A 24,322-nucleotide genomic window follows, 5' to 3' on the forward strand; every position below is an offset into this window, starting at 1 on the left:
AAAATGTCATTAAAACAGCCAATAATGTTCGTTTACAAAACTGTGCAACTCACCGAGTGATTAGTGATGTTAGTTGATGTTCCAGAAACAAAAAGTGTTGCGAAATACAGTTTCTGTCGTGTTTTATTCGTCATTTTGTAAAATCCCATTGAATTCTGTTGAAGGACTGAGTGCTCGAAAATGACGAATACAACACGACAGAAACTGTATTTCGCAACACTTTTTGTTTCTGGAACATCAACTAACATCACTAATCACTCGGTGAGTTGCACAGTTTTGAAAACTAATGTTAAAGGCTGTTTTAATGACACTTTCGGACATGCCCATTGACTCCAATGTTAAATGGGTCCATGGCCAATTCTTTTATAGTAAAAAACTCGAGAGAGGAACCATTGTCAAAAAAATGTTGTCCACCACTCTTGTTCATCCAAAACAAACTACAATATAGACTCAAGGTGTTAAATACCGGAATTATCCTTTAAGTGAAGTGATGCGTTCGTGTAAGAAAAATATCCATATTTAAAACTTTATCGACTAAAATAACAAGCTTCCCTCAGACGGCCGTACGCATCGATTCATTTTTGGGTGAACTATCGCTTTAAGCAGACAGTCTAATACTAATGAGAGTTAGTGGACATGACAAAGTTACTTATAGTTATCAGAATGTTTAAAAGGGACCATCAAAAATAAAGTTTTAGTACTAAAAAGACTATTGCAACATCCGTTTCATGCAAGCTTTAAACCCTCAAGCTTTCATGTAGGCAGAAACTGCAAAGATACATTTAAATTTCTGTGACAACAGGTTTACATACTTACAAGACTTCACAAGCAACATGAGGGCGAATAAATGATGGCAGAATTTCCATTTTAGATTGAAATATCTGTGTTTAACTGTCAGACCAGGCTCAGTCATGAAATACCTGTTTGTTGTTCAGAGGGAGGGGGTCCTGGGGGACCAGGCTGTCCTCTAACACCCTTAGAACCATAATTTCCAATTGGGCCGCGCTCCCCTGGAGATCCTGGAGGACCCACTTTATTAACAAGAAAAACAGACAGAAGCAAAGAAAGAAAAATATTAAGAATGTAGTGAAAAATTAGACTGTAAATTGGACGTTAGATTAGGACCAGTCAAATACCAGACATTTAAGGGGCTCTATATTGCCCTTTTTCAAAGTTTTGATTTTTGGTGAACTAGAATAGGTTTTCATGATTGAATGTTCAAAAAATATAGTTTTTCACATATTTTACATCATTGCAGTACCTCTCTTCCCAGTCTGTCAGTTACACTGTTTAGTTCCTGTTTCTATGAAGCCCCTCCTTCTGGAAAGAACACTGTGGTTTGATTGGTCAGCTGGACCGGTGTGTTGATCAATCAACAAGGGTGATTGGTCAACCAATCAACAAGGGTGATTGGTCAACAATGGTGTTTCAGAAATGTCACACTCCTTACCATAACCGTGAGTTTCAACACACTACTAACACAACTTAACCGGGCCTCGACACTTTTTTTTTGCATATGCCTCGGTCAGGACTTATCTAAATGAGGGATATTGTGACGTTCCCAGAAGAAAACTCAAGACTACAATCGAGGCATTTCAGGGAAATCAGAAACAGTGTTTATAGAGAATAACTGATATAGAGAATAACTCCTTTTGGAGTGACTTTGTGCTTTGAAACTTTGCAGACCTTTTTCATTATCAAACAGCAAGAATACACACAAAAGAAAGTTAAAATGTAAAAAAAAAAAAAACATAATAGGAACCCTTTGAACAGCGATAATCTCAGTGCATTATTTTTAGTACCTCCATTATTTTCAATTGAACCTCCTATCAGCTCTCCGGGTTCTCCTCTGTCTCCCTGTTGAATGATATGAATTTAGGTACATCATACAACTTATGATGCAGATTGATTGGTAAAGTATGACAAGATGTAGGACTAAACCAGAAATTAATTTATTACCTTGCTGCCATAATTTCCTGGGAAACCTGGTAGTCCAGTGTCACCCTGTAGGAATGGAGTGAGACTTGAAATGTTTAAGTAAACACAAATGCTTTGCACTGTTGTGAAATTCTATACCCTTTCATACGAAAATGTCATACCCTCGGTCCTGGCCAGCCATTTAATCCTGGGGTTCCCTGTAATTATTAGTAATTGGTTACTATATTTTTTTTTTTGCACATTTTGATTAATAAAGAGATTTCAACACTTCAGCACAATCATACCCGTTGTCCCGGAAGCCCTGACACACCAGTCTCTCCTTTCGTAGATGTATATTCCTGAAACAATTGAAAAAATAAAATAAAGATTATCGTTAAGATATTGCCAAGTCTCTTTTGGTTCATTCAGTGGTTATTAAAATCAAGATTACATTTCAATAACCAATAAAATCAATGTGATCCAGCTATTCCGAATGTTAATCAAAAATAACCTTTTAACTGAAAGATGGGGATTTTATTCCTACAACCACCACATTAAGCATTATAATTTCAATAAGTGGTTTGTCTCCTTCTATTGGCTATTCCACAAATATAAAATGAACATCCTTCTGCTGAAGGAATGGAACATTTTTGTGCAAAAAAGCTCAAATGTAACCTACCAAATCTCCTGGTTCACCTTTATAACCCTTCAACCCCTTTTCACCCTGTTAAAGAAAACCAGAAAATTAACAGAAGATGAAAAATACAGTAGCAATATAATTTTCTCCCCCCGAGATAAATATTTGTAATAAACTCAAATCATGTTCTTCCTGCCTGAAATTCTGTAATGTTTGGTCTTGTCAGCGAGTAAGTTCCTGGTGGGCCTGGCTCTCCAATGTCCCCCTGAGGTGAGCATATGAAATTCAGATGGGTTACCAGTGCAGATTAAACAAAATAATATTAGTCTGACACTGTGATATCTGACACTAAATATTTGTCTTACCGATTCTCCTTTGAATCCTTTTAATAGTTTACTGCTATCACCCTGTATAGAGGCGACACATGTACATTAACATAGATGTTCATTTACCAAAGTGACTTAATTAAATTGTGATCCCAAAAAAATATATCTGTTTGAATGTAAATTTTAAAATTGTGTTTTATTACCTTTTGTCCTTTAGCACCTTTACTACCAGAGGGACCCTGAAGAAAGATAATACAATGAGAAGAAGAGATAGTAGGTTTGAAATAAAACAAGCAGTATCATTTTATGGCAGATGCTAAGTGCTAATGCTAGATGCTAAATGCTATTTAAACTAAGTGAAAATAGCAGTACTTTCCTTGCACTAAGTGCAAATAGTAGATGCTATTTGCAGTTTTGCAATAAACATAAATAGTTGTTAGATGCTGTACAAATAGTGGCAGATACTTTTTGTACCTCAGTCTATTGTAGTGTATTATAAAACAGTATGCAATAATAACAACATTTTCAGTGTATATGATTATTTTCATTGAAATCATAAATGGATGCTGACTTATTGAGACATTACTTGTCCCTATACCTTAAATCTACACCTAATCCTACCATATTGAACCTGTTGATCAGCAAAGATATCCTCGAAAGTCCAGGAAGGAAGCCATGGTTTTGAGTGTGGTAATATGAGCTGCACGCGTCACGCAGGGACATCACATCCAATTACAATTATAGACCAATTAAATACCGACTAAACACTTTATTCTCACTATTAAATACCTGTTAGGCACTTTATTTTCACTTTTAAAATATCATTTTGATTAAAATATATTTTTTAGCTGATATGTGATAAGAAAAAGGAGAAGAATTAGTTACGAAAAAAAGCAGATTCCAACTTGGGTCGGTGGTGACAAAAGCTACTTCCACGCTACCGTTCGTGTTATCAGATCCTTTTTGTCTGGTTTAATCAGACAATGTAATACAACAAATACAACAAATATACAAATAGTCCTACAAATAAAAACACAGTAATTTTATTGTATGCAGGGCTCGCAAAATCGCTAGTGGTACCGTATCGGCTATTGTGTTTTATAAATGCATAACCGGTCTGCCCGACGGGTTATCTGAAATAGTGTTCGCTTCAGTCTTGTTATAATCAGATTCAGTGTGTTCTTCATCTTCAATCTGCATGGGCGCCGAACAGAGCGCACGTCAGAAACAGAGGACAGGGTGTGTGTGTGTGTGTGTGTGTATGTTCATCTGAGCCTCATTGGTCTGTCACTGCTCGTCAATGTCAGAATATTTGAGATGACCAATCAAATCAAAGTAGGCGGGCTTTATGTATACAGAAGCTGCTGAGCGCGAATTCAAGCAGAGGGACTCGATGCTTCAGTTTACGGTCAAGTGCGATAAGATGTAAGTAGCTAAACTAAACATTTCATATTTGACTGTTTTTTTAGGTCATAAATGTTAAACGAATGAGAAAAATAATCAAGCAAACGAATATACTTTTGTCTAATTTCACCATTTTTAATTGAAAATAGGCCTATATAATGTGACTCATGTAATGTAATTAGTTTACTGTCATATTAAAGGGGACAAGAAACATTAACAAAGCCGTTTTCATCATGTTAGGCACAAGATTAATAATGAATGTGTAGGCTACATGTTGAGAATTAATATAGTACAATTTGTAGCCTTCAGTAAATTAAAAAAGTTCAGCTTTAGGAGGGGAAGAGACAGGGCAAGATGAGGAGACTGAGAGAAAAAGAAAGAGTGATGGATAAGAAGTGAGAGCAGGTATTGACAAATAATCTATTGCCCACTGACATGTTTTAAAGCTATTTCTTATACTTTTTTTGGACTTAAAATGTCTTGAAATACACATATCAGAGAAATAAAAAAATTTGAACCCCCTAACAACCTTAAATTTAGAACCTCTTTGATTATAAAGCCCTGTCTACGGCCCTGTATTAGGAATAAGATCAATAATGAATGTGTACATATTGTGAATGAATTTAATAAACTTAGTTAGGCTACCTAGCTTTCCTGGTAGCTTTCAGTAAATTAACGTGTCTGAGAAAATCAGTTGACCCTGAGTTTACTTTCTTCACTGACAGACAAAAATGAAAAGCCTATATCAGTCAAAGCTCAGCTTTATGAGGGGAAGAGACAAACAAAGAGAAAAAGAGTGTGATGCTGATGAGGAGAGAAAAATAATCAGCTGCGTGACATGGCTTTAAAGCTATTGTTATCCAATTTTTTTGGCCTTCAAAATATCTTAAAATGCACATATGTAGATCAGAGAAATAAAAAAATTATCGGGCCCCCGAGAAAATGATTGGCGATTGGCCCTGAAGAATCTGAAGAGGTTCTGCCCGAAGGGCTACCAGCGATTTTGAAATTTTGCGAACCCTGGTATGACTAACTTACCCAAGGTCCTTGATATCCTGGCAGTCCACTGTACCCTGGGTTACCAGTTGGTCCCTGTAAGATTGAAATTAGATTGTTTAAAAAAAAAACATCCATCCCTTCATCTTTTTATCCCCGATTGCCAAGTTTTCTGATATCACAAGATGAATAACGAAAGTCAAACTTACTAAAAATCCTGGAACACCTGGTGGCCCTGGATCTCCCTGTAATACAACAAAAAGCGACAAAGTGCTTTTTTTTAACCTAAACCAAATCCATTGATGTATACTGCATTAGTAAAGTTCCTCTTACCTTGAATCTTTGCATATAAACCCACAGCTCCAAAGGGTCACCCTTCTCCCCCTTCATTCCTGGCCGACCCTATACAGAAGGTAAAAGTTACAGATAGGCAAGTACACAGAAACAGAGTAATTGAAAGAGAGTGCGAGAATAAAATAAAATCATTATAGGTTAGCTGGGTCATGTGTGAGTTATGAATAGATTCTGTCTCAATAATTCACTCTGTGACACACAAATAAATGAACATTCATACTGATGTTCCAGGTCCAGCATCGAATCCTGAAAGGCCCGGCGTTCCTGAATCTCCCCGGGTTCCATTACAGCCATCAGCTCCTGGTTTTCCACGAGGCCCAGATGGACCAGGGTGGCCCTGATGAGAGATTATCAATGACCCAGAATTGGAGAAAACTCACAATAAAAACTGCACTTAGAAGTATAAGGAAAAGTATTTATGATATTTGAAGGCTTGTTTATTTCTATGATTAGTTTTAATAAATGGATCCATTCATTGACCATTAGTGTCTTTTGTCATATTGCTCTTGCTTTATGATTTTATACAAATCTGCTTCACTTCACACATCTAAACATAATATTGTTGATATAAACAAAATACTTACCGGAACACCATCTGCTCCATCAAACCCTGGAACCCCCACCATTCCCTAAAGAAAGACACAGAGACATTAGCATTTCACTTTATCATTCTGTTTAAAACATACTCAAGAGCAGTTCTGAGAGCGAGTTAAAGAGTGAAACTTGACATGAAAAAGTACAACAAGGCGAAAATGGCCAAGAAGAAACCAACTAATCATCATGGACATTTAGAGTATTTTTTATTTTACTGAAGAAAAAAAAAGGTAAAAAGAGAAGTATCCTTAATTGAATTTAATGTGCACTTGTAGTGTACATTCGATCTTAAACATATATATATATATATATACATATTCATTCATTTTACCATGGTGAATAAATGGAGGGTGACAGCTTCTGCACGATCAATTTGAAAGTTCATAATTGCCACGAGATGAAAAGTGACAATATTGCAGAATGTCGAAGAGAGTGAAAAGGCAGCTTAAACTCCTAAACCTTTTGTATTTTAAAAAGCATTTAGCTAAGTCCTTACATAAAAGCAGAAAGAGAGAGCAGGAGGACACAGAGACTCACCACACTTCCTTTTGGACCCATGATGCCTCCTTTGCCATGGTCTCCCTTCTCTCCTTTAGAGCCCTGGAGACCAGTGTCACCTTGTCGCCCATTAGGGCCTGTGTGGCCCTGGGGACCAAGGGGTCCAGGCAATCCCTGCAGTTCACATACAGAGGTAACACAATTAGTTTAAATTACATAAGAGGTACATTTACAAGGAACAATCTTGAAGTTTTAGAACATAGGACCTAATATACAAGTTATATCATAAAAAAATAAAAAATAAAATAAAAATACTGTATATATAGGTTGTGAGGTTGTGTAAACCTAATTTACACTTAAGATCACAAATAAGTTTCTCACATGCATTAAACACTAGAATGTAACGTTGCATACTACTAAGTAAAAGGTATTGTTGCATAATGCATTTTGTTTCACACCTTTTTAATAGTACAAAGTATACCGTGTAAACTGTGCACACTACTAGGAAGTAAACTACCGGTATATTTAATTTAGAACACAACCCAGACATATTTTACATTTCAAAAGATGGCCACTAGATGGCAAAATATACTAGGCAAGGCAAGGCAAGACAAGTTTATTTATATAGCACATTTCATACACAATGGTAATTCAAAGTGCTTTACATAGAATAAATTAAAATAATCAAAAGAAATAAGAATAATTAAAACAGTTTAGAATAAAAATAAAATACAGTAAACAGTCAGACGAACAGTGGCACAGTGCTCATTAATTAAATGCAAAGCTAAACAGATGTGTTTTGAGTCTGGATTTGAATGTGACTACAGTAGGAGCACACCTGATCTCTTCTGGAAGCTGGTTCCAGCTGCGGCTGGCATAAAAGCGGACTCGCCGTGCTTAGAGTGAACCCTTGGTATTTCTAGCTGATGTGATCCTAATGATCTGAGTGATCTAATAACTTAGGAACTCCAAGGCACTCGAAATAAGTTGAAAAAAGTAAAAAAAGCCTTTATTTCATTGATAATTTGCTTAAACATTAAAATTGGTGACAGATCCACCTATGCGTTGCGGCTTTACATGCCTTTGTCAGGGTGTGTGATCTGAGTGATCTGTTGGGTTTATATTCAGTGAGCATATCTGCAATGTATTGAGGTCCTAGGCCATTAAATGATTAATATACCAGTACTTTAAAGTCAATCCTAAATGTAATTGGGAGCCAGTGTAAAGACCCGAGTGATGTGTTCATATTTTCTGGTTCTGCTCAGGATCCCGGCGGCAGCGTTCTGTACGAGCTGCAACTGTCTTATGGTCTTTTTGGGAATGCAAGTGAGGAGTCCATTACAATAATCCACCCTGCTGGTGATACTAACACATTGTAAAGCTCAATATCGCCATCCAGTGCTCTCAACACCACACATATGACTGTATGATAAATTGTGGAGTAGGCCCACACATGTTGAGTTTTTAGTTTAAAACGTGTTGCTCCTTATCTTGATCTGAATTCATTCAGGAACTGAAACATGTATTAGTCAAACTGTAGAACTATGATATTAGATGTGTGATTTGTAATCTGCCCTATTATAGATCTGTCTGCTTCAAATCTAAAAGCAAACTGCAAATGCAATTAATTTTGATCAAATTATATTTGTCAGTGCAGTAAAAAAAAAAAAAAAAAGGAAATTGGCAACGAAACAAGATTGTGTTTGTTTTCATGTCTGGAGATTTGTGTGGGTAAGAACTTAAATCCAGTGAACACACTGTGCACTTCTCTGATGGGATATATTGATAAACAGACGCCCTGCAGTCTCATGCACACTTAAACCCCTTGCCTTGCCCCTAATCCACAGTCAGCCAACTGATCTGAGGCCCTGTTAAGAGTGCAAGGCTCCGTCTGATCAAAGACAATGCTATGTACTGTATGTCCTTCACACAAAGCACATCCAGGGCATAAAAAAACATTTCAGATTAGTAGCGGCATCTGGGTAGTGTGCTGATTATTTGAGAAAGAGACTTGATGAAGTCACTGATTGAGCTTTGCGTGGTAAGTATGGAGGTCTAAGATAGTCTACAGTGAACACAAAGTTGTTTCTCCACTCTTCCGTAAAGCTTAGTACACACTCACAAAATTTTACACTGAGTAGTTATAGGAACTCAGTTATAGGGACTAGCCACCAGGGTGTTCCCCTGAGAACTAAATGTTCCCCTAAACCATTTTCCTGGTTGCATTCCCAAAGTCAGTAGGAACCTTGAAGATACATCATTTAAGCGCAACATCATACATCATTTAAGCAACAACATTCAATAATGTCAACAGCACCGTAGCATAAAGATTGAGAAGTAACTGGACTTCATTCTGGACTGGACTGCTTTGTTTTCTTGTTTTTTTGTTGTTGTTGCTGTTTTCCATGTTCATGTTTGACAGTTAGTTACAGTTAGTTTGTAGAGTAAGTATATGTAATCTGTGTGTTTACACAACTTTTTAAAATGGCAGGGGCCGGTGTTTCGAATGGCATGCCACCTGTCCACTCATAAAATTACACCTATTCTGACAGATAATGAGAAGAGGTTCAAAAGTGATTAACTAAAAACAAAAAAGGTACCAGAATACAGCCAAGAACATACGTTGTAGTTTTAGGTTTTTACGAAGTGTGCAGTGCACAACATAGAGGTCTTCAGGTCTCATCAGTCAAACAGAGATGAGCCATGTGCATGAGGTGTTCTGTGGCTCTGGTGGTCAAGTACTCTGACCTCACAGATAAGGCCTGGCTACTGTTTAAGCTGAGCTAGTATGAAACTATGTTTTTTCGCACTGCCTGACCACTAAGGCATTATATGATTCATAAATGTTTTCTTATTGATTGTGAACCAATGATTCTAACTGCGTGTTAAAGTCTCAATAAAATCAAAATGGCAGTATTTATTATAAACGTTTTATCTTCTTTTTTTTCCCTTTTTTTGTGTGCTTTCGTAATCTGTAATTTCAAAATCTATTAATTTATATCTGGTCAAAATAATAATTTACTTGCTGATCATGAAGTGTGCAACTGTGAGAACTGAATTTGTATTTATGAACCAAATGTATCTGTCATAGTAACAGTATGAGGTGTCGGGGGCACTTTGTTAATGTGGTTGATATTTCCCATGGTAGAAAAATGTGCTTCTAGAAACATCTCTCAGGAAATGAGACATCATTTATTACAAATAATTTTTTACTTTTTTTTTATACACAAGGGAGCATTTACAACAACATTTCTTAAATCTGCGACTTATTACCATATAAATTGGGCATGGGGAATGTCTCAATGTCATGGAAAAAGAACTTGACTGATAGATTTTGTTGAATGTCTATACTGAGCCTAAAAACCTTGAAATTACGGCTTGATTTGAATTTCTTTTTTTAAATGACACATTTAATTTAACATACAGGTCATGTTAATACATGCTAAAATGTAAAAAATGGACATGATACAAAGGCTGTAGAATTTGAAATAATAAACAAGTAAATCAATGCTTCAATTATAGCAGCTCAAGCTGAATGAACTCCACAAGTTTTTGTCAAAATGATGATCATGTTCTTCAGCATGATTTCCCTGCTGAAAAATCAAGCATAAACCGGCAACATTGGTCCATGTTGGTTTATGCTATAGAGCTGGTATAGTACTGGTGGATCCGCATAGTAATGCTGTTCTCAAAACAAAACTGAGCTGGTGTAGCTGGTCAGGCATTCCCACTTCCCATGCTGGGGCCCAGCAAACCAGCAGCCCATGATGGTACCAACATGCAAATCATACCTTATGTTGGTGACCAGCAATGCTAGATTTTTCAGCAGGGCTGAGATCATCCAAAGACCAAAGACCTTGAACATCTGACTGACTGTGATATATATATATATATATATATATATATATATTGTAACGGTTTTGTTTATTGTCATGTTTGTGGTTTCACTGTCTTTGGTTTTTGCATTCAGTTTGTATCTTGTTTCTCTGCCTTGTTCATTGTATCCCTAGTCATGTTAATTATTAGTTCCCTTGTTTCAGGTGTGTTGCCTTGTTAGTTCGTTTGGTCCCTCTCGTTGTTCTCATTTGCCCCAGCTGTGTCTCGTTCCCTCATCCCCTCTGTGTATTTAATCCCTGTGTGCTCTTTTGTTCCTTGTCAGTTATTGTATGTATGCACGCTCCTCGAGTAGCCTATCTTTGTGTTCTGAGTTTACCCAAGTTTGTATATTAAAGTCTGCTGCATTTAGATCCGACTACCGCCTTTGCTTCCACGCAATTCATGACAGAATAACTGACCACACCAGGATCTAGCAGTTAGTAGCCTACCCGGGAACAACCAAGCAAGAGGTATGATGATGGAAGACGGATTCTACCAGAATGGACGGTCGCTTGATGATTACGTGGGGGCTTACCTAGAGTTTTATCATGAGACCAATTTGAGTGAGGAAACACTCAAGTATAATTTCTGGAGTGGGATGGACGACACGCTCGGCGCAATGCTTCTGTTAGATGCGGAACACCTCTCTTTTGTGCAGTTCCTGGACCGAGCGCTGTGGGTGTGCGGTTCGTCACTCACTGTAGGACTCGCTGAGGAAATCAGCTGTGGTCCTAAACCAGTGCATTCAGTGAAGCCCAAGCACAGTTCACCTAAGAGAGTTTCTAACCGAGCACTGAGGAAGCCCGTTCGCCGCATCCGCACAGCCGAGCCCGCTCATCGCGTCTGCACAGCCGAGCCCGCTCGCCGCATCCGCACAGCCGAGCCCGCTCATCGCGTCCGCACAGCCGAGCCCGCTCATCGCGTCCGAGCCCGCTCGCCGCATCCGTACTGCCGAGCCCGCTCATCGCGTCTGCACGGCCGAGCCCGCTCTTCGCGTCAGCCCTGCCCAGTTGTCTGAGTCCAGCCCTGCCCAGTTGTCTGAGTCCAGCCCTGCCCAGTTGTCTGAGTCCAGCCCTGCCCAGTTGTCTGAGTCCAGCCCTGCCCAGTTGTCTGAGTCCAGCCCTGCCCAGTTGTCTGAGTCCAGCCCTGCCCAGTTGTCTGAGTCCAGCCCTGCCCAGTTGTCTGAGTCCAGCCCTGCCCAGTTGTCTGAGTCCAGCCCTGCCCAGTTGTCTGAGTCCAGCCCTGCCCATCCAGAACCATCATTCTCTGCAGCGCCCCCTCGCCGACGTAGGAGGAGGAAGAGAACCCCCTACAAATCCCGAAGTCTGGAGGTCATGCAAGTACGGTCTGTTCTTCCTGTCACTCCTGTTGGGGAAGAGGAGGTTGCCCTGTCTGTATATGTTGCTGCTCTTATGTGTGTTTGGGCTACCCACACAGCAGTGAATTCCTGCCCAGAGACTACCCCAGAGCCTGCTACCAGCCCAGAGACCGTTCGTGAGCCACCTGCTACTTCTGTCAGCCCAGCTATGGCCCAGAGAGTTATCCGTGCCTTTTATGCCATGATGGCCCTGCGTGCCTGGACAGCACACACCTCCCAGCTGACTGTCTCCTGCCCTTTCCGTGTTCCAGAGGCCGTCCCAGAGCCCGTTGCCTGCCCGGAGGCCGTCCCAGAGCCCGTTGCCTGCCCGGAGGCCGTCCCAGAGCCCGTTGCCTGCCCGGAGGCCGTCCCAGAGCCCGTTGCCTGCCCGGAGGCTGTCCCTAAGCCCATGTCTCTTCAGGCCCAAGAGGCTGTTCCAGAGTCCTATGCCAGCCCGGAGGCTATTCGCTTTAATTTCCCCAAGAACTTTTTGGGGGGGGGCAGTAGGGGTCCGGTGGGGACCATGAAGGCCACGTCGACATGGTGCTTTTCCCTACTGTCTTTGCTCCAATCCCCTTCTGTGTATGCCCTGCCCTGGTCCCTGTCTGAGTCTGCTCCGCCGTGGCCACCGGCACGTCCTGCTCCACCGTGGCCACCGGCACGTCCTGCTCCACCGTGGCCACCGGCACGTCCTGCTCCGCCGTGGCCACCGGCACGTCCCGCACCGCCGTGGCCACCGGCATTTCCCGCTCCGCCATGGCCACCGGCACTTCCTGGTCCTCCGTGGCCACCTACATGTCCTGCTCCGCCACTCACCGGTACCGTCATGGAGTCTATGGTCCTGACTACCCTGTCTGGGACTCCATGACGCCCACCCCTCCCGCCCAGGTCGTGTTCTGATACGGCGTGAGGCCACGCCTTATGGAAGGGGGGGATAATGTAACGGTTTTGTTTATTGTCATGTTTGTGGTTTCACTGTCTTTGGTTTTTGCATTCAGTTTGTATCTTGTTTCTCTGCCTTGTTCATTGTATCCCTAGTCATGTTAATTATTAGTTCCCTTGTTTCAGGTGTGTTGCCTTGTTAGTTCGTTTGGTCCCTCTCGTTGTTCTCATTTGCCCTAGCTGTGTCTCGTTCCCTCATCCCCGCTGTGTATTTAATCCCTGTGTGCTCTTTTGTTCCTTGTCAGTTATTGTATGTATGCACGCTCCTCGAGTAGCCTATCTTTGTGTTCTGAGTTTACCCAAGTTTGTATATTAAAGTCTGCTGCATTTAGATCCGACTACCGCCTTTGCTTCCACGCAATTCATGACATATATATATGTATATATATATATACAGTATATATATATAGTCTCAGACTCAGACTCCACTGTGAATTACAGCCTTATGCTATGTTCACACTTAGCGTCTTTTTTCAAACTGCCAGCGTCTGTTCTACATTAGAACCCTATGGAGTAAACCGTTTTTTCAAAAAAGTCCTGAGCGCTTTTTTAAACGCCACCGCCGGCGTCTTTTTCTGCAGCTCAGAGCGTCTTTTAAAGTTGAAAAAAGTTTAACTTTTCTGAAAAGAACGCCCTACGTCAAGCGCCTTTTTGACAGCTGACCAATGACAAGCGAGTAGCGAGACCTGTCGTTTCCATAACAACAAGAAAAATGGACACGGTGCCGGTAGAAAAACTAATCGTCCTTGTTTCGGAGCACAAGGAGCTGTTTGATATGAGTACACAACTCTATCATAACATACATCACAAAGAGGCTGTGTGGGCACACTACTGTTGCAGCTGTTGTTATAGCAACAAAAGACGCGCTCGGCTGCTATTTGTAACCGAACGCGCAGCGTTTTTTTTTTTTTTGCTAAAAAAACGCCGTTGTTAACTTTTTTTTGTCAAAAAAGACGCTAAGTGTGAACGTAGCCTTACAGTGAGATTATGGCTAGAAGTAACTGACATTCCAGAGTGTTCTCCATACAATGCACCACATGTCCTTACGTAGACATTACAGTAGCCAATAGAGTTTTAAGCGGCTCATTATTTAGCTGTTGTATTATCCAGAAAAATCCCTTCTTTCGCAAGAACCAAATGTTTACTTGACGCTTTCTGCCAAATATATTATGCACATCCCCAAAATTCAGCAAATATATGGCCCATTATATTATGTCCTACCCTCCAATTAAAGTCTATGATTTGTTGTTTTTACATGTGGTAGCTATGTCAAATGACCCAGGAAATCAAATGATCACTGTTGTTTTTTAAAGTAAATATAAACATCCTGTGTTGCCCTCCAGGGCATGTTTTCACCCTTACATGTCCTTGATATGCTTTGTGCAGACACATTATCTGTTTTTAGCTAAATAAAGCATTAACGTATCTGGGCTTAGTCTATCTGCAAGTCACAGTCAATAAAAATATAACAAAGTTGACTAAAATAACATTACTCCATGGCCACAACCTTTTTTTTCCCTTCAGAAAAAGCTTTGTATTTGTGCCCAGATGCAAAGCCTTTAAGGTATAAAAGATCAAATACATGAGATTTGTTATTTCCTGGGCCGTAACCAGCAACCAGGTCAATTCCCTGCTGGCCATCAAACGTCCTGTCCCCTACTATGTGTCTTCCTGGTTCCCTGACCCATTTTCCGTTCTGCTCAACAGGGGAAAACCAACCTGCTGTGCCCCACAGAACCAGCAAACTTACAAAAAAATAGTAACATAAAAAAATAAAAACAATCTTTCAGTAGTGGTCTCTCTTGAAACTCATGCGTAGGTATTCACGGCACTCATAGAACAAAAAAGTTCACTGGGGTTCTATTTAGAACCCTAGGGTTTTTGACTCAATTTTAAAGAGCCCTATACATGCCAAAAAAGTTCTATATCAGGAGAAATGTCTTTAACGATTACATAATACTTTCATAATTCATAGGTTATTTGATTGTTTTCCTAGTGATAAAGTATGTTTAAGAGCTGTTTAATTCACACAATTTATTTAAAATGAAAACTAAATCTATAAAATTACAAAAAAATTTTTTTTTTTGAGCATCAAATCAGCATGTTATATTGGTTTCTGAAGGACCATGGAGTAATGATGCTGAAAATACAGCTTTGCCGCCACTGGAATAAATTACAATTTAAAATACATTCATTTAAATATTCACACAATATTACCGTATTTTTGATCAAATAAATGCAGCCTTGGTGAGCATAAGATACTTCTTTCAAAAACAATAAAAAACATCTCACCAACCTCAATAATTTAATAATTTTTGAATGGTAAATGTACTGTATGTCATGAGGCCTTGGCAGTAATGGAACTGGCAATGCTCTTTATAAAGTGTACATTTGGTGAAATGAGCCAGTACCGATGATAGACAAGCATGAGCACTGGCAGTCTGCAGTACTTAAATCTGAGATCAATGCCTGGCACACTACACAGCAAATGCAATCAGTTGAAAAGGTTATTGGCCCAAGTCCTATCAATCGCAGATTAGCGTGAAAGCATACACGCGTGTGTTTGGGTGGAGCCATAACCTTCCACACACCAGCATTAACACAGTCAGATGAAGCCAATGTCTCTGATTAACTCTACAAAGGTAGATTTAGAGTCTGTGGAACTTTTGTTTCTTTTTTTTTTTACCATCATCTGGCATTGCTTTAGGATCAAACGTCCTTCAACCTTCAACTGTGAATAGTCATTACTCATCAATACTAATTTCTGTCCTGTCCCATCCTACCAGTGCAGATGCTAATGAGGAGTGAGCGGCACAACTCAGAACTGACAACAAACCAAAAACAAGAGTTGACATGAATAATTACTCTGTTTAGTGAGAAAATGATGGCAAAAATCATCATTTATAGGAATAGTTAACCAAAAATAAAAGTCTGTTCTGTCAAATGTATTTATGCTCCCAGATGACATTCCAAACTCCTGTGATTTTCTTTTTTCTTTTCTGGCAACACAAACAGTGAAATGTTAAAGAATAACCTGTTTGCCTTTTTTCATATAATGGAAGTGAATGTGACTGTAGCTGTCACGCACTGTACAGTCCTCCAAATCTTCTGAAGACTTAGACTTACAATAGTTGAAGTTGTGTGAATATAGACAGTCATTATTCACGTAAAATCGTGAATTCACTTGAAAAATATATCTTAAATATGGTACTTTTAGTTGCATCATGAGTTAAATTTAAGTTAAATCCGTTTGTTCAGTAGACAATGTTATCGCAAGGCTTTAGCAGATTTGGGTTATAGTGCAAAGGTCATATGGAGACCACATTGGCACCTTTAAAAAATAAATAAATCCATATTCACTTTCATTATATGGAAAAGAGTGGCCAGGAGAAAAAACATATTTTGTTGTCAAGAAAAACAAAAAGCAAACCAACAAAAAGAACATAGTAGATATCAAAAAGAATAAAAAGTCTTGTGTTAAGAATGACATGAGTGTGAGTAAATGATGGCAAAATCTTTATTTTAAAGCTGGTTTAAAATCAGCGAACTTCAGCGAGAGTCAGAAATAGGGCAAAACAAGTTTAAAAACTCCAAGGAAACAAAGGAAAACCAGAGGAATTGGAGAGGGGAGCTGAATGGCCCTTAATATATTTAGAAAAATACAAACAGACATGGCCCTAAGTGTACATGTGTGTGAGGAGGAAATAAGCGATTAGCCATTAGTTCAAGTCACTGACAGCTCTTGGGTGTGCCAGGTGAGAGTCAAACTCTCCCAGGGTTCTCCAGTTCAGAGTGGAGCCCTAAAGAATCATTTCCTGTTTCTCTTACCCTCTGCTTCTACCCCAAACCATTGCTTCCTCTCTGCATAAAATCTCCTGTCTTTTGTTTTGTCATTCCTTTCATTTCTCTGCAATGTCTCTCCAAGAAAAATTATAATTTAAATTCTGTTTTAATCTGCTGACCCTGTTGGCCTTAACTAAATTAATTCCTTGAACTTTCCATGTTTCCCATGCAAACCCCCTGAGTGTAACAGTAATGCCACATTTGAAGGGTTAAGTGTCTCCTCACCTCCTCCATTACCTCATCACCCAACAATCTGGGATAGCAGTAAATTAAGAGGAAGCCATTTATGTTAATGTATTTGTCTGCAAGTAAGCAAGATGCATAGCTGGATAATACAGGCTTATTGACAAGATACACTGTATGTTTAAATGCATAGTTGAAACCTTGAGTTATGTCAGAAACAACATTTTCTGGTGTTCATTCACTGCATTACGGCAGGATATTGAAAGTACTTATATAAAATTTCCTGCAAAAAAACCCCCCATAATAAAATAAATATCTAAATATGCAAACGTTGCAATTAAGGAAAATTACATAATATATTAAATCTTGCCTTTAGAAATTTAGAAATAATGTAATTTGAAAAAAGACAATTATTATTTTTTACTTATAAAAAAAAAAAGCATTATATTTCTTTGAAAACAAGATTTAATGTGGGAATTACATGGGTAATGTCATGTCCCAAACTCTTAAAATGGCTTTAGCTTTCATCTTTGATTGCTACAGCCGATGCGCTGGACTATAGTAAAGCCCTGTGGTACATCATGTGGTTGATGCAAGAGGGGAAACAGCTGGAACTGGTGCTGTAGAACATGTGAGCCGTCCCACATGATGCCCAGGGTCTTTCTTTTGGTCTGCTGTTCAGAGTATGAAAAATGAAACTAGGCTTCATAGGGCAACTACAGTGACTTTAGAGCAGATGTGATGTGAAATAGTAGCCTGGCAACTTAGGTCTGGGGACTCACCATTGGCATGTCTCAATCCGAGGGGAGGGATAAACGGTTGTCTTTCAAATTCCCTCTGCATAGGATAGGGCTACAACCAATCAGAGCAACGAACGGTTGTGGCTGAGTGATCGTTTTCCCACTAGCGGAGCTAATTGATATAAACTTTTGCCGTATCCGGTCGGCAAAACTCCGAACACATCTTTTTTTTTTTAAGAATGACTTCAGTGCCGTTCTTTGTTCTTTTCTCAAAGAAGAGCTTAACTCCAAGTCCCCCAGAGTCACGGCCAAAGCCGATTCGAAAGAGAGCTGTTCGCCAGCAGCACCAGCCATTCTTTGTTTTCATACATGTAAAAAAATAATAATACGGTAACACTTTATTTCGATAGTGCACTTTAGACATTCTACTAACTATAAGTAACTTTGCAACTATGTCAACTTATTCTCCTAACCCTAACACCTAACCATGACCTAACAGTCCACTGGCAGTCTACACTCTACTAATACTCCAATGAGAGTTAGTTGACATGTAGTTGAAAAGTTACGTATAGTTAGTAGAAAAGCGTGGACTATCAAAATAAAGTGTAACCAAAAAGTGTATACATGTTTTTTTAAAGAAATTAATATTTGTATTCAGCCTGGTTGTATTAAATCAATCAATAGTAACAGTAAAGACATTCAAAAAGTTACAAAATATATCTATTTGAAATAAATGCTGTTCATTTGAACTTTCTATTCAATCCTGAAAAAAAAATGCATTACGGATTTCACAAAAAATATTAGGCAGCACTATGTATTCAACATTTAATAAAAAAAAAAAATGTTTCTTGTGCAGTAAATCAGCATATCAGAATGATTTCTGAAGGGTCATGTGACACTGAAGACTGCAGTAATGATGCTAAAAATACAGCTTTGCTGCCACAGGAATAAATTATAATTCTTTAAAACAGAAAACAGTTATTTAAAATGTTAATAATATTTCACAAAATTACAGTTTTACTATTTCGATCAAGTAAATGCAGCATCACAGAGCTGCACGTAAGCTCTAAGTCACGAGTTTCTGAATCAGCTACAAACAGTAGCTCTAGTCTGAGAGGTTGACTCGGGAAACAGGAAGCACTCTGGAGAGTAAAGGCAGGAAGCACAGACGAATGCCTGAGCATCAAGAATACACTCTGAACTACTGTAGGAATGCAGGTTCAGAAAGGTCTAGGAATAGTTCACCAAAAACAAATCTTTCATGACATACTCCCCCTCATTTGTTCTAAAGCTTTATGCTGTTATATATATATATATTTTTTTTTTTTTTGTGGAACACAAAATGAGAACGTTTGAAGATAATTGCAAGACTTTCTTTAGTGGACTTTTCCCACAAGTTTTCAAAACACATTCCAACCCAAAAGAGGGTGAGAATTTTGCAGCAATCCATGATCATTTCAATGTCCTCGCCCACTTGTATGATTGTGTAATACTATGTTCCAAGGCAGACATCCAAGCAGTAGTGGATAGATCCAGCCCCAGTCCTGGATCAAATTACCCACAAGAGCTCTTTGAGGCCACAACACGGCTGTGGGAAACAAACAAAGAGAACAGTGCATTGCCTTGACCCATAGAATTCTATTGAAAGTTCATCACAGTAATACAGCAAGCATGTACACAGAAATGTCCAGCTTATATTAAACCCATAACATTGCTTTAAAATCACCCAAGACTGATCTAGAGCTAACAGGCTAATACACTTTTAGATGTTTTTTTTAAACTAAGAACATCTGTCTGGGGGACATGAGTCATTTATCCTGATTACAATAAAAGTGAATGAGAAGACGGCACTCCAGGTGTCTATTTGTTTTCACACATAGTCTAAGGCAGGACCAGAACAAAATTAACTGCCAAAATAATATACTACCTATCATGAGAGCACATGTGACATCATCATCATGTGCTAAACGTGAATCACTCGAGCAGGTGCGGAGGGTCTCGCAGGACTGGGTTGGGTGGTCTGTAATGTTCCCTCTAATATTTGTTTTTGCTTAGCAGAACTACGTCTACTGGGAAACTGAACCATCAGACACCTGAGCAGAAATGTCAAGGTTGCCAACTTTGGTTGCCTGGCAATAGTGAGATTTTGATGACATGGGTTGAGTCATTGACATGCCACTATTGGGAGTTTTAAGGATCCAGCAATTCATTTGATTGTGTCTTAACATATGAAAATGACCCAAATACTAACCAAAATGAGGGTAATAGATCAAATAAAACATGCAAATTTGAAGGTCAAGACAAATTGGGTTGTGCTATTTTGACAATGTGTTTTGCTGTGTGCTCTGAGGGAATTTTTAAACACGCATTTTTATATTACAAATGCGTTTTCACTTCTATAAGTGACGTTACTGACAGAGGTCCATCATGCAATAGCGCACATATTCAACTAAACTAAATTATCACCTGGCTGGCCTGACAAAATTCACCAGCTAAATAGAGAAATCCGCCACTAACACTTTTCATGTTCTTCATGATTCTTCATGTTCTGACAGCTAGCTATGAAGTAGTTCACCAAAATAGGTGACCCTCAGGTCCTTTCAAATCCTGTCATACCCCAGTCCAGTAGATGGTGGAAATATTCACCTGCTTCTGAAGTTTTAATGCCAGATGGCAAACCAATGTAAAATGTAATGTCATACTGGTTTGGACTGACATGAAGGTGAGTAAATGATGACAGAATGTTTATTACTGAGTGGAATATTTGTTTATATTGGCCTTGCAATGCTGTTTTTTTTCTATCAAGGTCTCAAACTTGAGTAAAGCTATGATGCAGGCAGAGTCAGAAAAACAATGATTTAGTACTTGTTTCACAAATATAATCAGGAATGTTTGTGCTGTTTAAATAATGTACAGTCATCCATCTCTGAAAAAAAAAAAACTTAATATTTTTTTCTACACTATTTGAGTCTGTCTTTTTTTTGTCTGCAATCCCAGTTACCTCTTTTCCAACCCTCACTGTTTCCCATCATCGGGAAGGTCCAGTGACTGTGGATGTATTTATACAAGAGAGAAGCTGATGCCAGAAGACTTGGCATTTAAAAGATGCAAATCCTTGTGTGTGCCTTTACGCAATTACTGTATAATGACTTGGGACTGTTGTTTAAATAAATTTTCATTTGTTTGACATCTCAGTTAGTCTCGTGTCATTTGGATACTAAGCACCGAAGTGAGGTATCTAATAAAGAAAAACGTCATTAGCGATGTGAAGATCCATAAAGTAAACAGTGGGCAGGTCATGTAATGTGAAGCATGCTAGTGAAGTCATGACAGTGAGGAGACATCTGACTCAACAAATCAGATACAATACTTTGGTTAGATGTTTTGGCTGAGGGTAGAACATATTTCAGCATGATCAAATACATTTCATGAAGATGTGAACCTTAGAGTGACCTCAGCCGGCTGTACAGCGAGGTACTTACCCGGATCTCTGCCCAGCAGAGGCTTTAAAAGGTAAATGTGAGCTTCATTCTCTCAACTTCCCCTAATGGGTGCCAGTAAACACAGACACAAAGACAGACTGGGTGAGAGAGAGAGAGAGAGAGAGAGAGAGAGAGAGAGAGAGAGAGAGAGAGAGAGAGAGAGAGAGAGAGAGAGAGAGTATGAGGAAGTCCAGACCTCCATGTGCATCTATGTGTGTATGTGCACTGTTAATGCCATGCCAACAACTGTACATACTTATATACAAACATGCAGACCCAAATACAGTCATGCTGAGCTCTTTGGGAGTCCATTGAGTAAAAAAAATAAAAAGCTCAATTGAAACTCTGTTCCCACGGCATTATGAATTCACAGTCCACCACTGAATGTTTTACAGTTACATATTTTGCTGATGCTGTTTATGTGTAATTTAGAGGGTCATTCTTGTATTAGAACAGAACGAACAAAAATGGAAAGCATCTCTGCTATTAATGGCCAAAAGAGCATAAATTTAAATGTGCTCTGAGTGCTTAATCTCCATGGGGAGCATTCAGGAAAGCCCTTTAACAAAAAAAACGATGGGAAATAAGGCCAAAAAGTGACTTTGACCCTCTACAACACAAACAAATAAACATTCTTAAGGCCAGGACGTGCAGGTCAGTGTGCTTGGATGATGGGAAAATCCTCCTGGATCTGATTCCAATTGAGTCACTTTGGAGCTTTAGTCCAAGGGTCACGGGTCAAAGGTAGTGTCATGAATGCTCACAGATTGAACTGAACCTTGTGTTTATTGTTCTTGTCCAACTTTTGCCACAACAGACACAGTTCTTCATTAGCACATTTATCAAATGTTGGTTCATCTCCTTTTTGAGGGGGATTATTTTATACTGTAACTATATGAAGAGTTTGGTTCCAAAACGCGATAAACGCCATTTTTTTTTTAATTGAGTAAACGCAAAAATCAGTATTGTATCTGGTCGATATTGAAAAGTCAATATTTAATTTTATGTAAAATGTGATATCCACCGTGTTATTTTGTCATGTTTACTCCCTTTCTTTCCAAACCGCGACAAACGCCAATCTCCTTTCTCTGCAGAATGCGATACATCCGCTCAACCAATCACAGCGCATCTGTCAGGATATACACGAGGACAACAAGGTAAGTTGGATTCAGAAAGCTTTAATATGGGAATGGCAGGTGAGCGTCAGATGAAACGGGCAGATGCAGGTTATAATATGCAGAGGAATGACAGTGAGATGATATCTTGCAGAGATAAGCTTGGATGTGCAAACCGGGAAACACAGGGAAGGATCACAGGAGAATCGGGGAGTATCCAGGAGGAATCGCAGGGTCTTTGGGAGAGAAGCAGAAGGTAAGTCTTTGTGCTGGAATACTGTGGAATCACACTGGAACAGATGAGTGTCAGAATCTGGGAATCACAGAGAGAATGTTAGTAGGTCGGTTCCTAGTTCAAGGTTCGACGAAGACTGGATGAGAAGTGTGCTCTTTTGTAGTGCTCAGTGGTGCTGGATTAGACGACAGGTGCAGGTGGTTAATACTCAGGTGATTGTGATCTCTGTGCAGTGGGTGTGAATGAACCTGATTGATCCCTGACATTACCCCCTCCTCCAGGGTCCGCGCCAGGACGCCGTGGTGGTCTGCCTCGAGGTCGTGGAGCCGGTCGCTGTGGATGCTGCAGGTGGAACTCAGTGAGAAGTGTTGGGTCAAGGATATCGTCTCGTGGAATCCAAGATCTTTCCTCTGGTCCATATCCTTCCCAGTCGACCAGGTATTCTAGGCGACCACCCCGACGTCGGGAGTCCAGGATGTCACGAACAGTATAGATGGGATCTTCTTCAATGGGGGGCATGTCAGGATCAGGTTCTGTGGAAGGAGGGAGAACAGCAGGATAGTGAGGTTTTAACAGTGATACATGGAAAACAGGGTGAATTCTGAAGCGAGGAGGGAGTTGAAGCTTGTATGTGACCGGGTTGACTTGGTGGAGAATTTTGAAAGGTCCGATGTATCGTGGGCTTAACTTTCGACATGGTTGGCGTAGACGAATGTCCCGTGTGGAAAGCCAAACAAGTTGACCAGGCTCATATGTAGGCGTTTCACCTCTTCGGGCGTCTGCGAACCTCTTATGTCTGTTGACCGCCCGTTGGAGATGACAATGTGCTTCGTTCCAAACCCTTTCACTTTCTCGGAACCAGTAATTAACTGAAAGAACCTCGGACGGTTCACCGGACCATGGGAACAAAGGTGGCTGGAAACCCAGGAAACATTGAAAAGGTGTTAGCCCAGTAGTACCTTGACGTAAAGAATTCTGGGCGTATTCGGCCCATGCGAGGAACTGGCTCCATGTCTCGTGGTGGTTCTGACAAAAAGTGCGGAGGAAGCGGTTTATTTCTTGCACCTTTCTTTCCGTTTGCCCATTCGCCTGAGGATGGTACCCAGATGTTAGACTGATCGTGACTCCAAGGAGAGAGAAGAAAGCCTTCCAGACACGAGATATAAACTGGGGACCACGATCGGATACAATATCCTCAGGGATGCCGAAATGACGGAACACCTGATTGAAAAGATTCTCTGCGGTTTCGAGGGCCGTGGGGAGTCCTGGTAATGGAATCAATTTACAAGCCTTAGAGAATCTGTCCACAATGATAATGATGCACGTGTTACCTTCAGATGGTGGTAGATCGGTGATGAAATCTACCCCCAAATGTGACCAGGGTCGCTGAGGGACAGGGAGTGGTAAGAGTTTCCCAGATGGTAAATGGCGTGGAACCTTGGATTTAGCACAGATTTGGCATCCTTGGACGAAGCATTTTACATCTTCCCTCATCTCTTGCCACCAGTACCGTGGTTGAAGGAGATTAAACGTTTGCGTGGCTCCGGGATGTCCTGTACCCACGGAGGAATGCGCAGACTCAATAAGAGGTAGACGAAACTCACGTGGGACATAGGTAAGGTTGGCTGGGCACTCAGGTGGAGGTGGTTCTCGTCGTGTACCTCTTTGGATCTGGTCGTCAATATCCCAAAGGATCGGGCTGATGAATACCGATGTTGGTAAGATCGATTCAGGTTCTTCAATGAGATTTGGGGGAGCATGGAGTCTAGAAAGAGCGTCGGCGCGGATGTTCTTGGATCCTGGGCGGTAGGTTATGTGGAAAT

The 24,322-nt window shown here is 40.0% G+C and overlaps 1 protein-coding gene across 1 annotated transcript in view; it reads right to left on the bottom strand.

Annotated features, from left to right (window-relative positions):
• Positions 1 to 24,322, bottom strand: part of col4a2 (collagen, type IV, alpha 2) — a 120,256-nt gene that overhangs the window by 32,891 nt on the left and 63,043 nt on the right. Inside the window, exons 5-19 of the mRNA XM_079617760.1 lie at positions 6,766 to 6,900; positions 6,219 to 6,263; positions 5,855 to 5,971; positions 5,614 to 5,682; positions 5,490 to 5,525; positions 5,323 to 5,376; positions 3,084 to 3,119; positions 2,920 to 2,961; positions 2,751 to 2,819; positions 2,597 to 2,641; positions 2,223 to 2,276; positions 2,100 to 2,135; positions 1,960 to 2,004; positions 1,803 to 1,857; positions 921 to 1,031 (exon numbers count right to left, since the gene is read on the bottom strand). Of these exons, the coding sequence (XP_079473886.1) occupies positions 921 to 1,031; positions 1,803 to 1,857; positions 1,960 to 2,004; positions 2,100 to 2,135; positions 2,223 to 2,276; positions 2,597 to 2,641; positions 2,751 to 2,819; positions 2,920 to 2,961; positions 3,084 to 3,119; positions 5,323 to 5,376; positions 5,490 to 5,525; positions 5,614 to 5,682; positions 5,855 to 5,971; positions 6,219 to 6,263; positions 6,766 to 6,900 (949 nt within the window). The remainder of the gene's footprint in view (positions 1 to 920; positions 1,032 to 1,802; positions 1,858 to 1,959; positions 2,005 to 2,099; positions 2,136 to 2,222; positions 2,277 to 2,596; positions 2,642 to 2,750; positions 2,820 to 2,919; positions 2,962 to 3,083; positions 3,120 to 5,322; positions 5,377 to 5,489; positions 5,526 to 5,613; positions 5,683 to 5,854; positions 5,972 to 6,218; positions 6,264 to 6,765; positions 6,901 to 24,322) is intronic.

This window comes from Phoxinus phoxinus (assembly GCF_949152265.1).
Source record: "Phoxinus phoxinus genome assembly, chromosome: 7".
Classification (NCBI taxonomy): domain Eukaryota; kingdom Metazoa; phylum Chordata; class Actinopteri; order Cypriniformes; family Leuciscidae; genus Phoxinus; species Phoxinus phoxinus.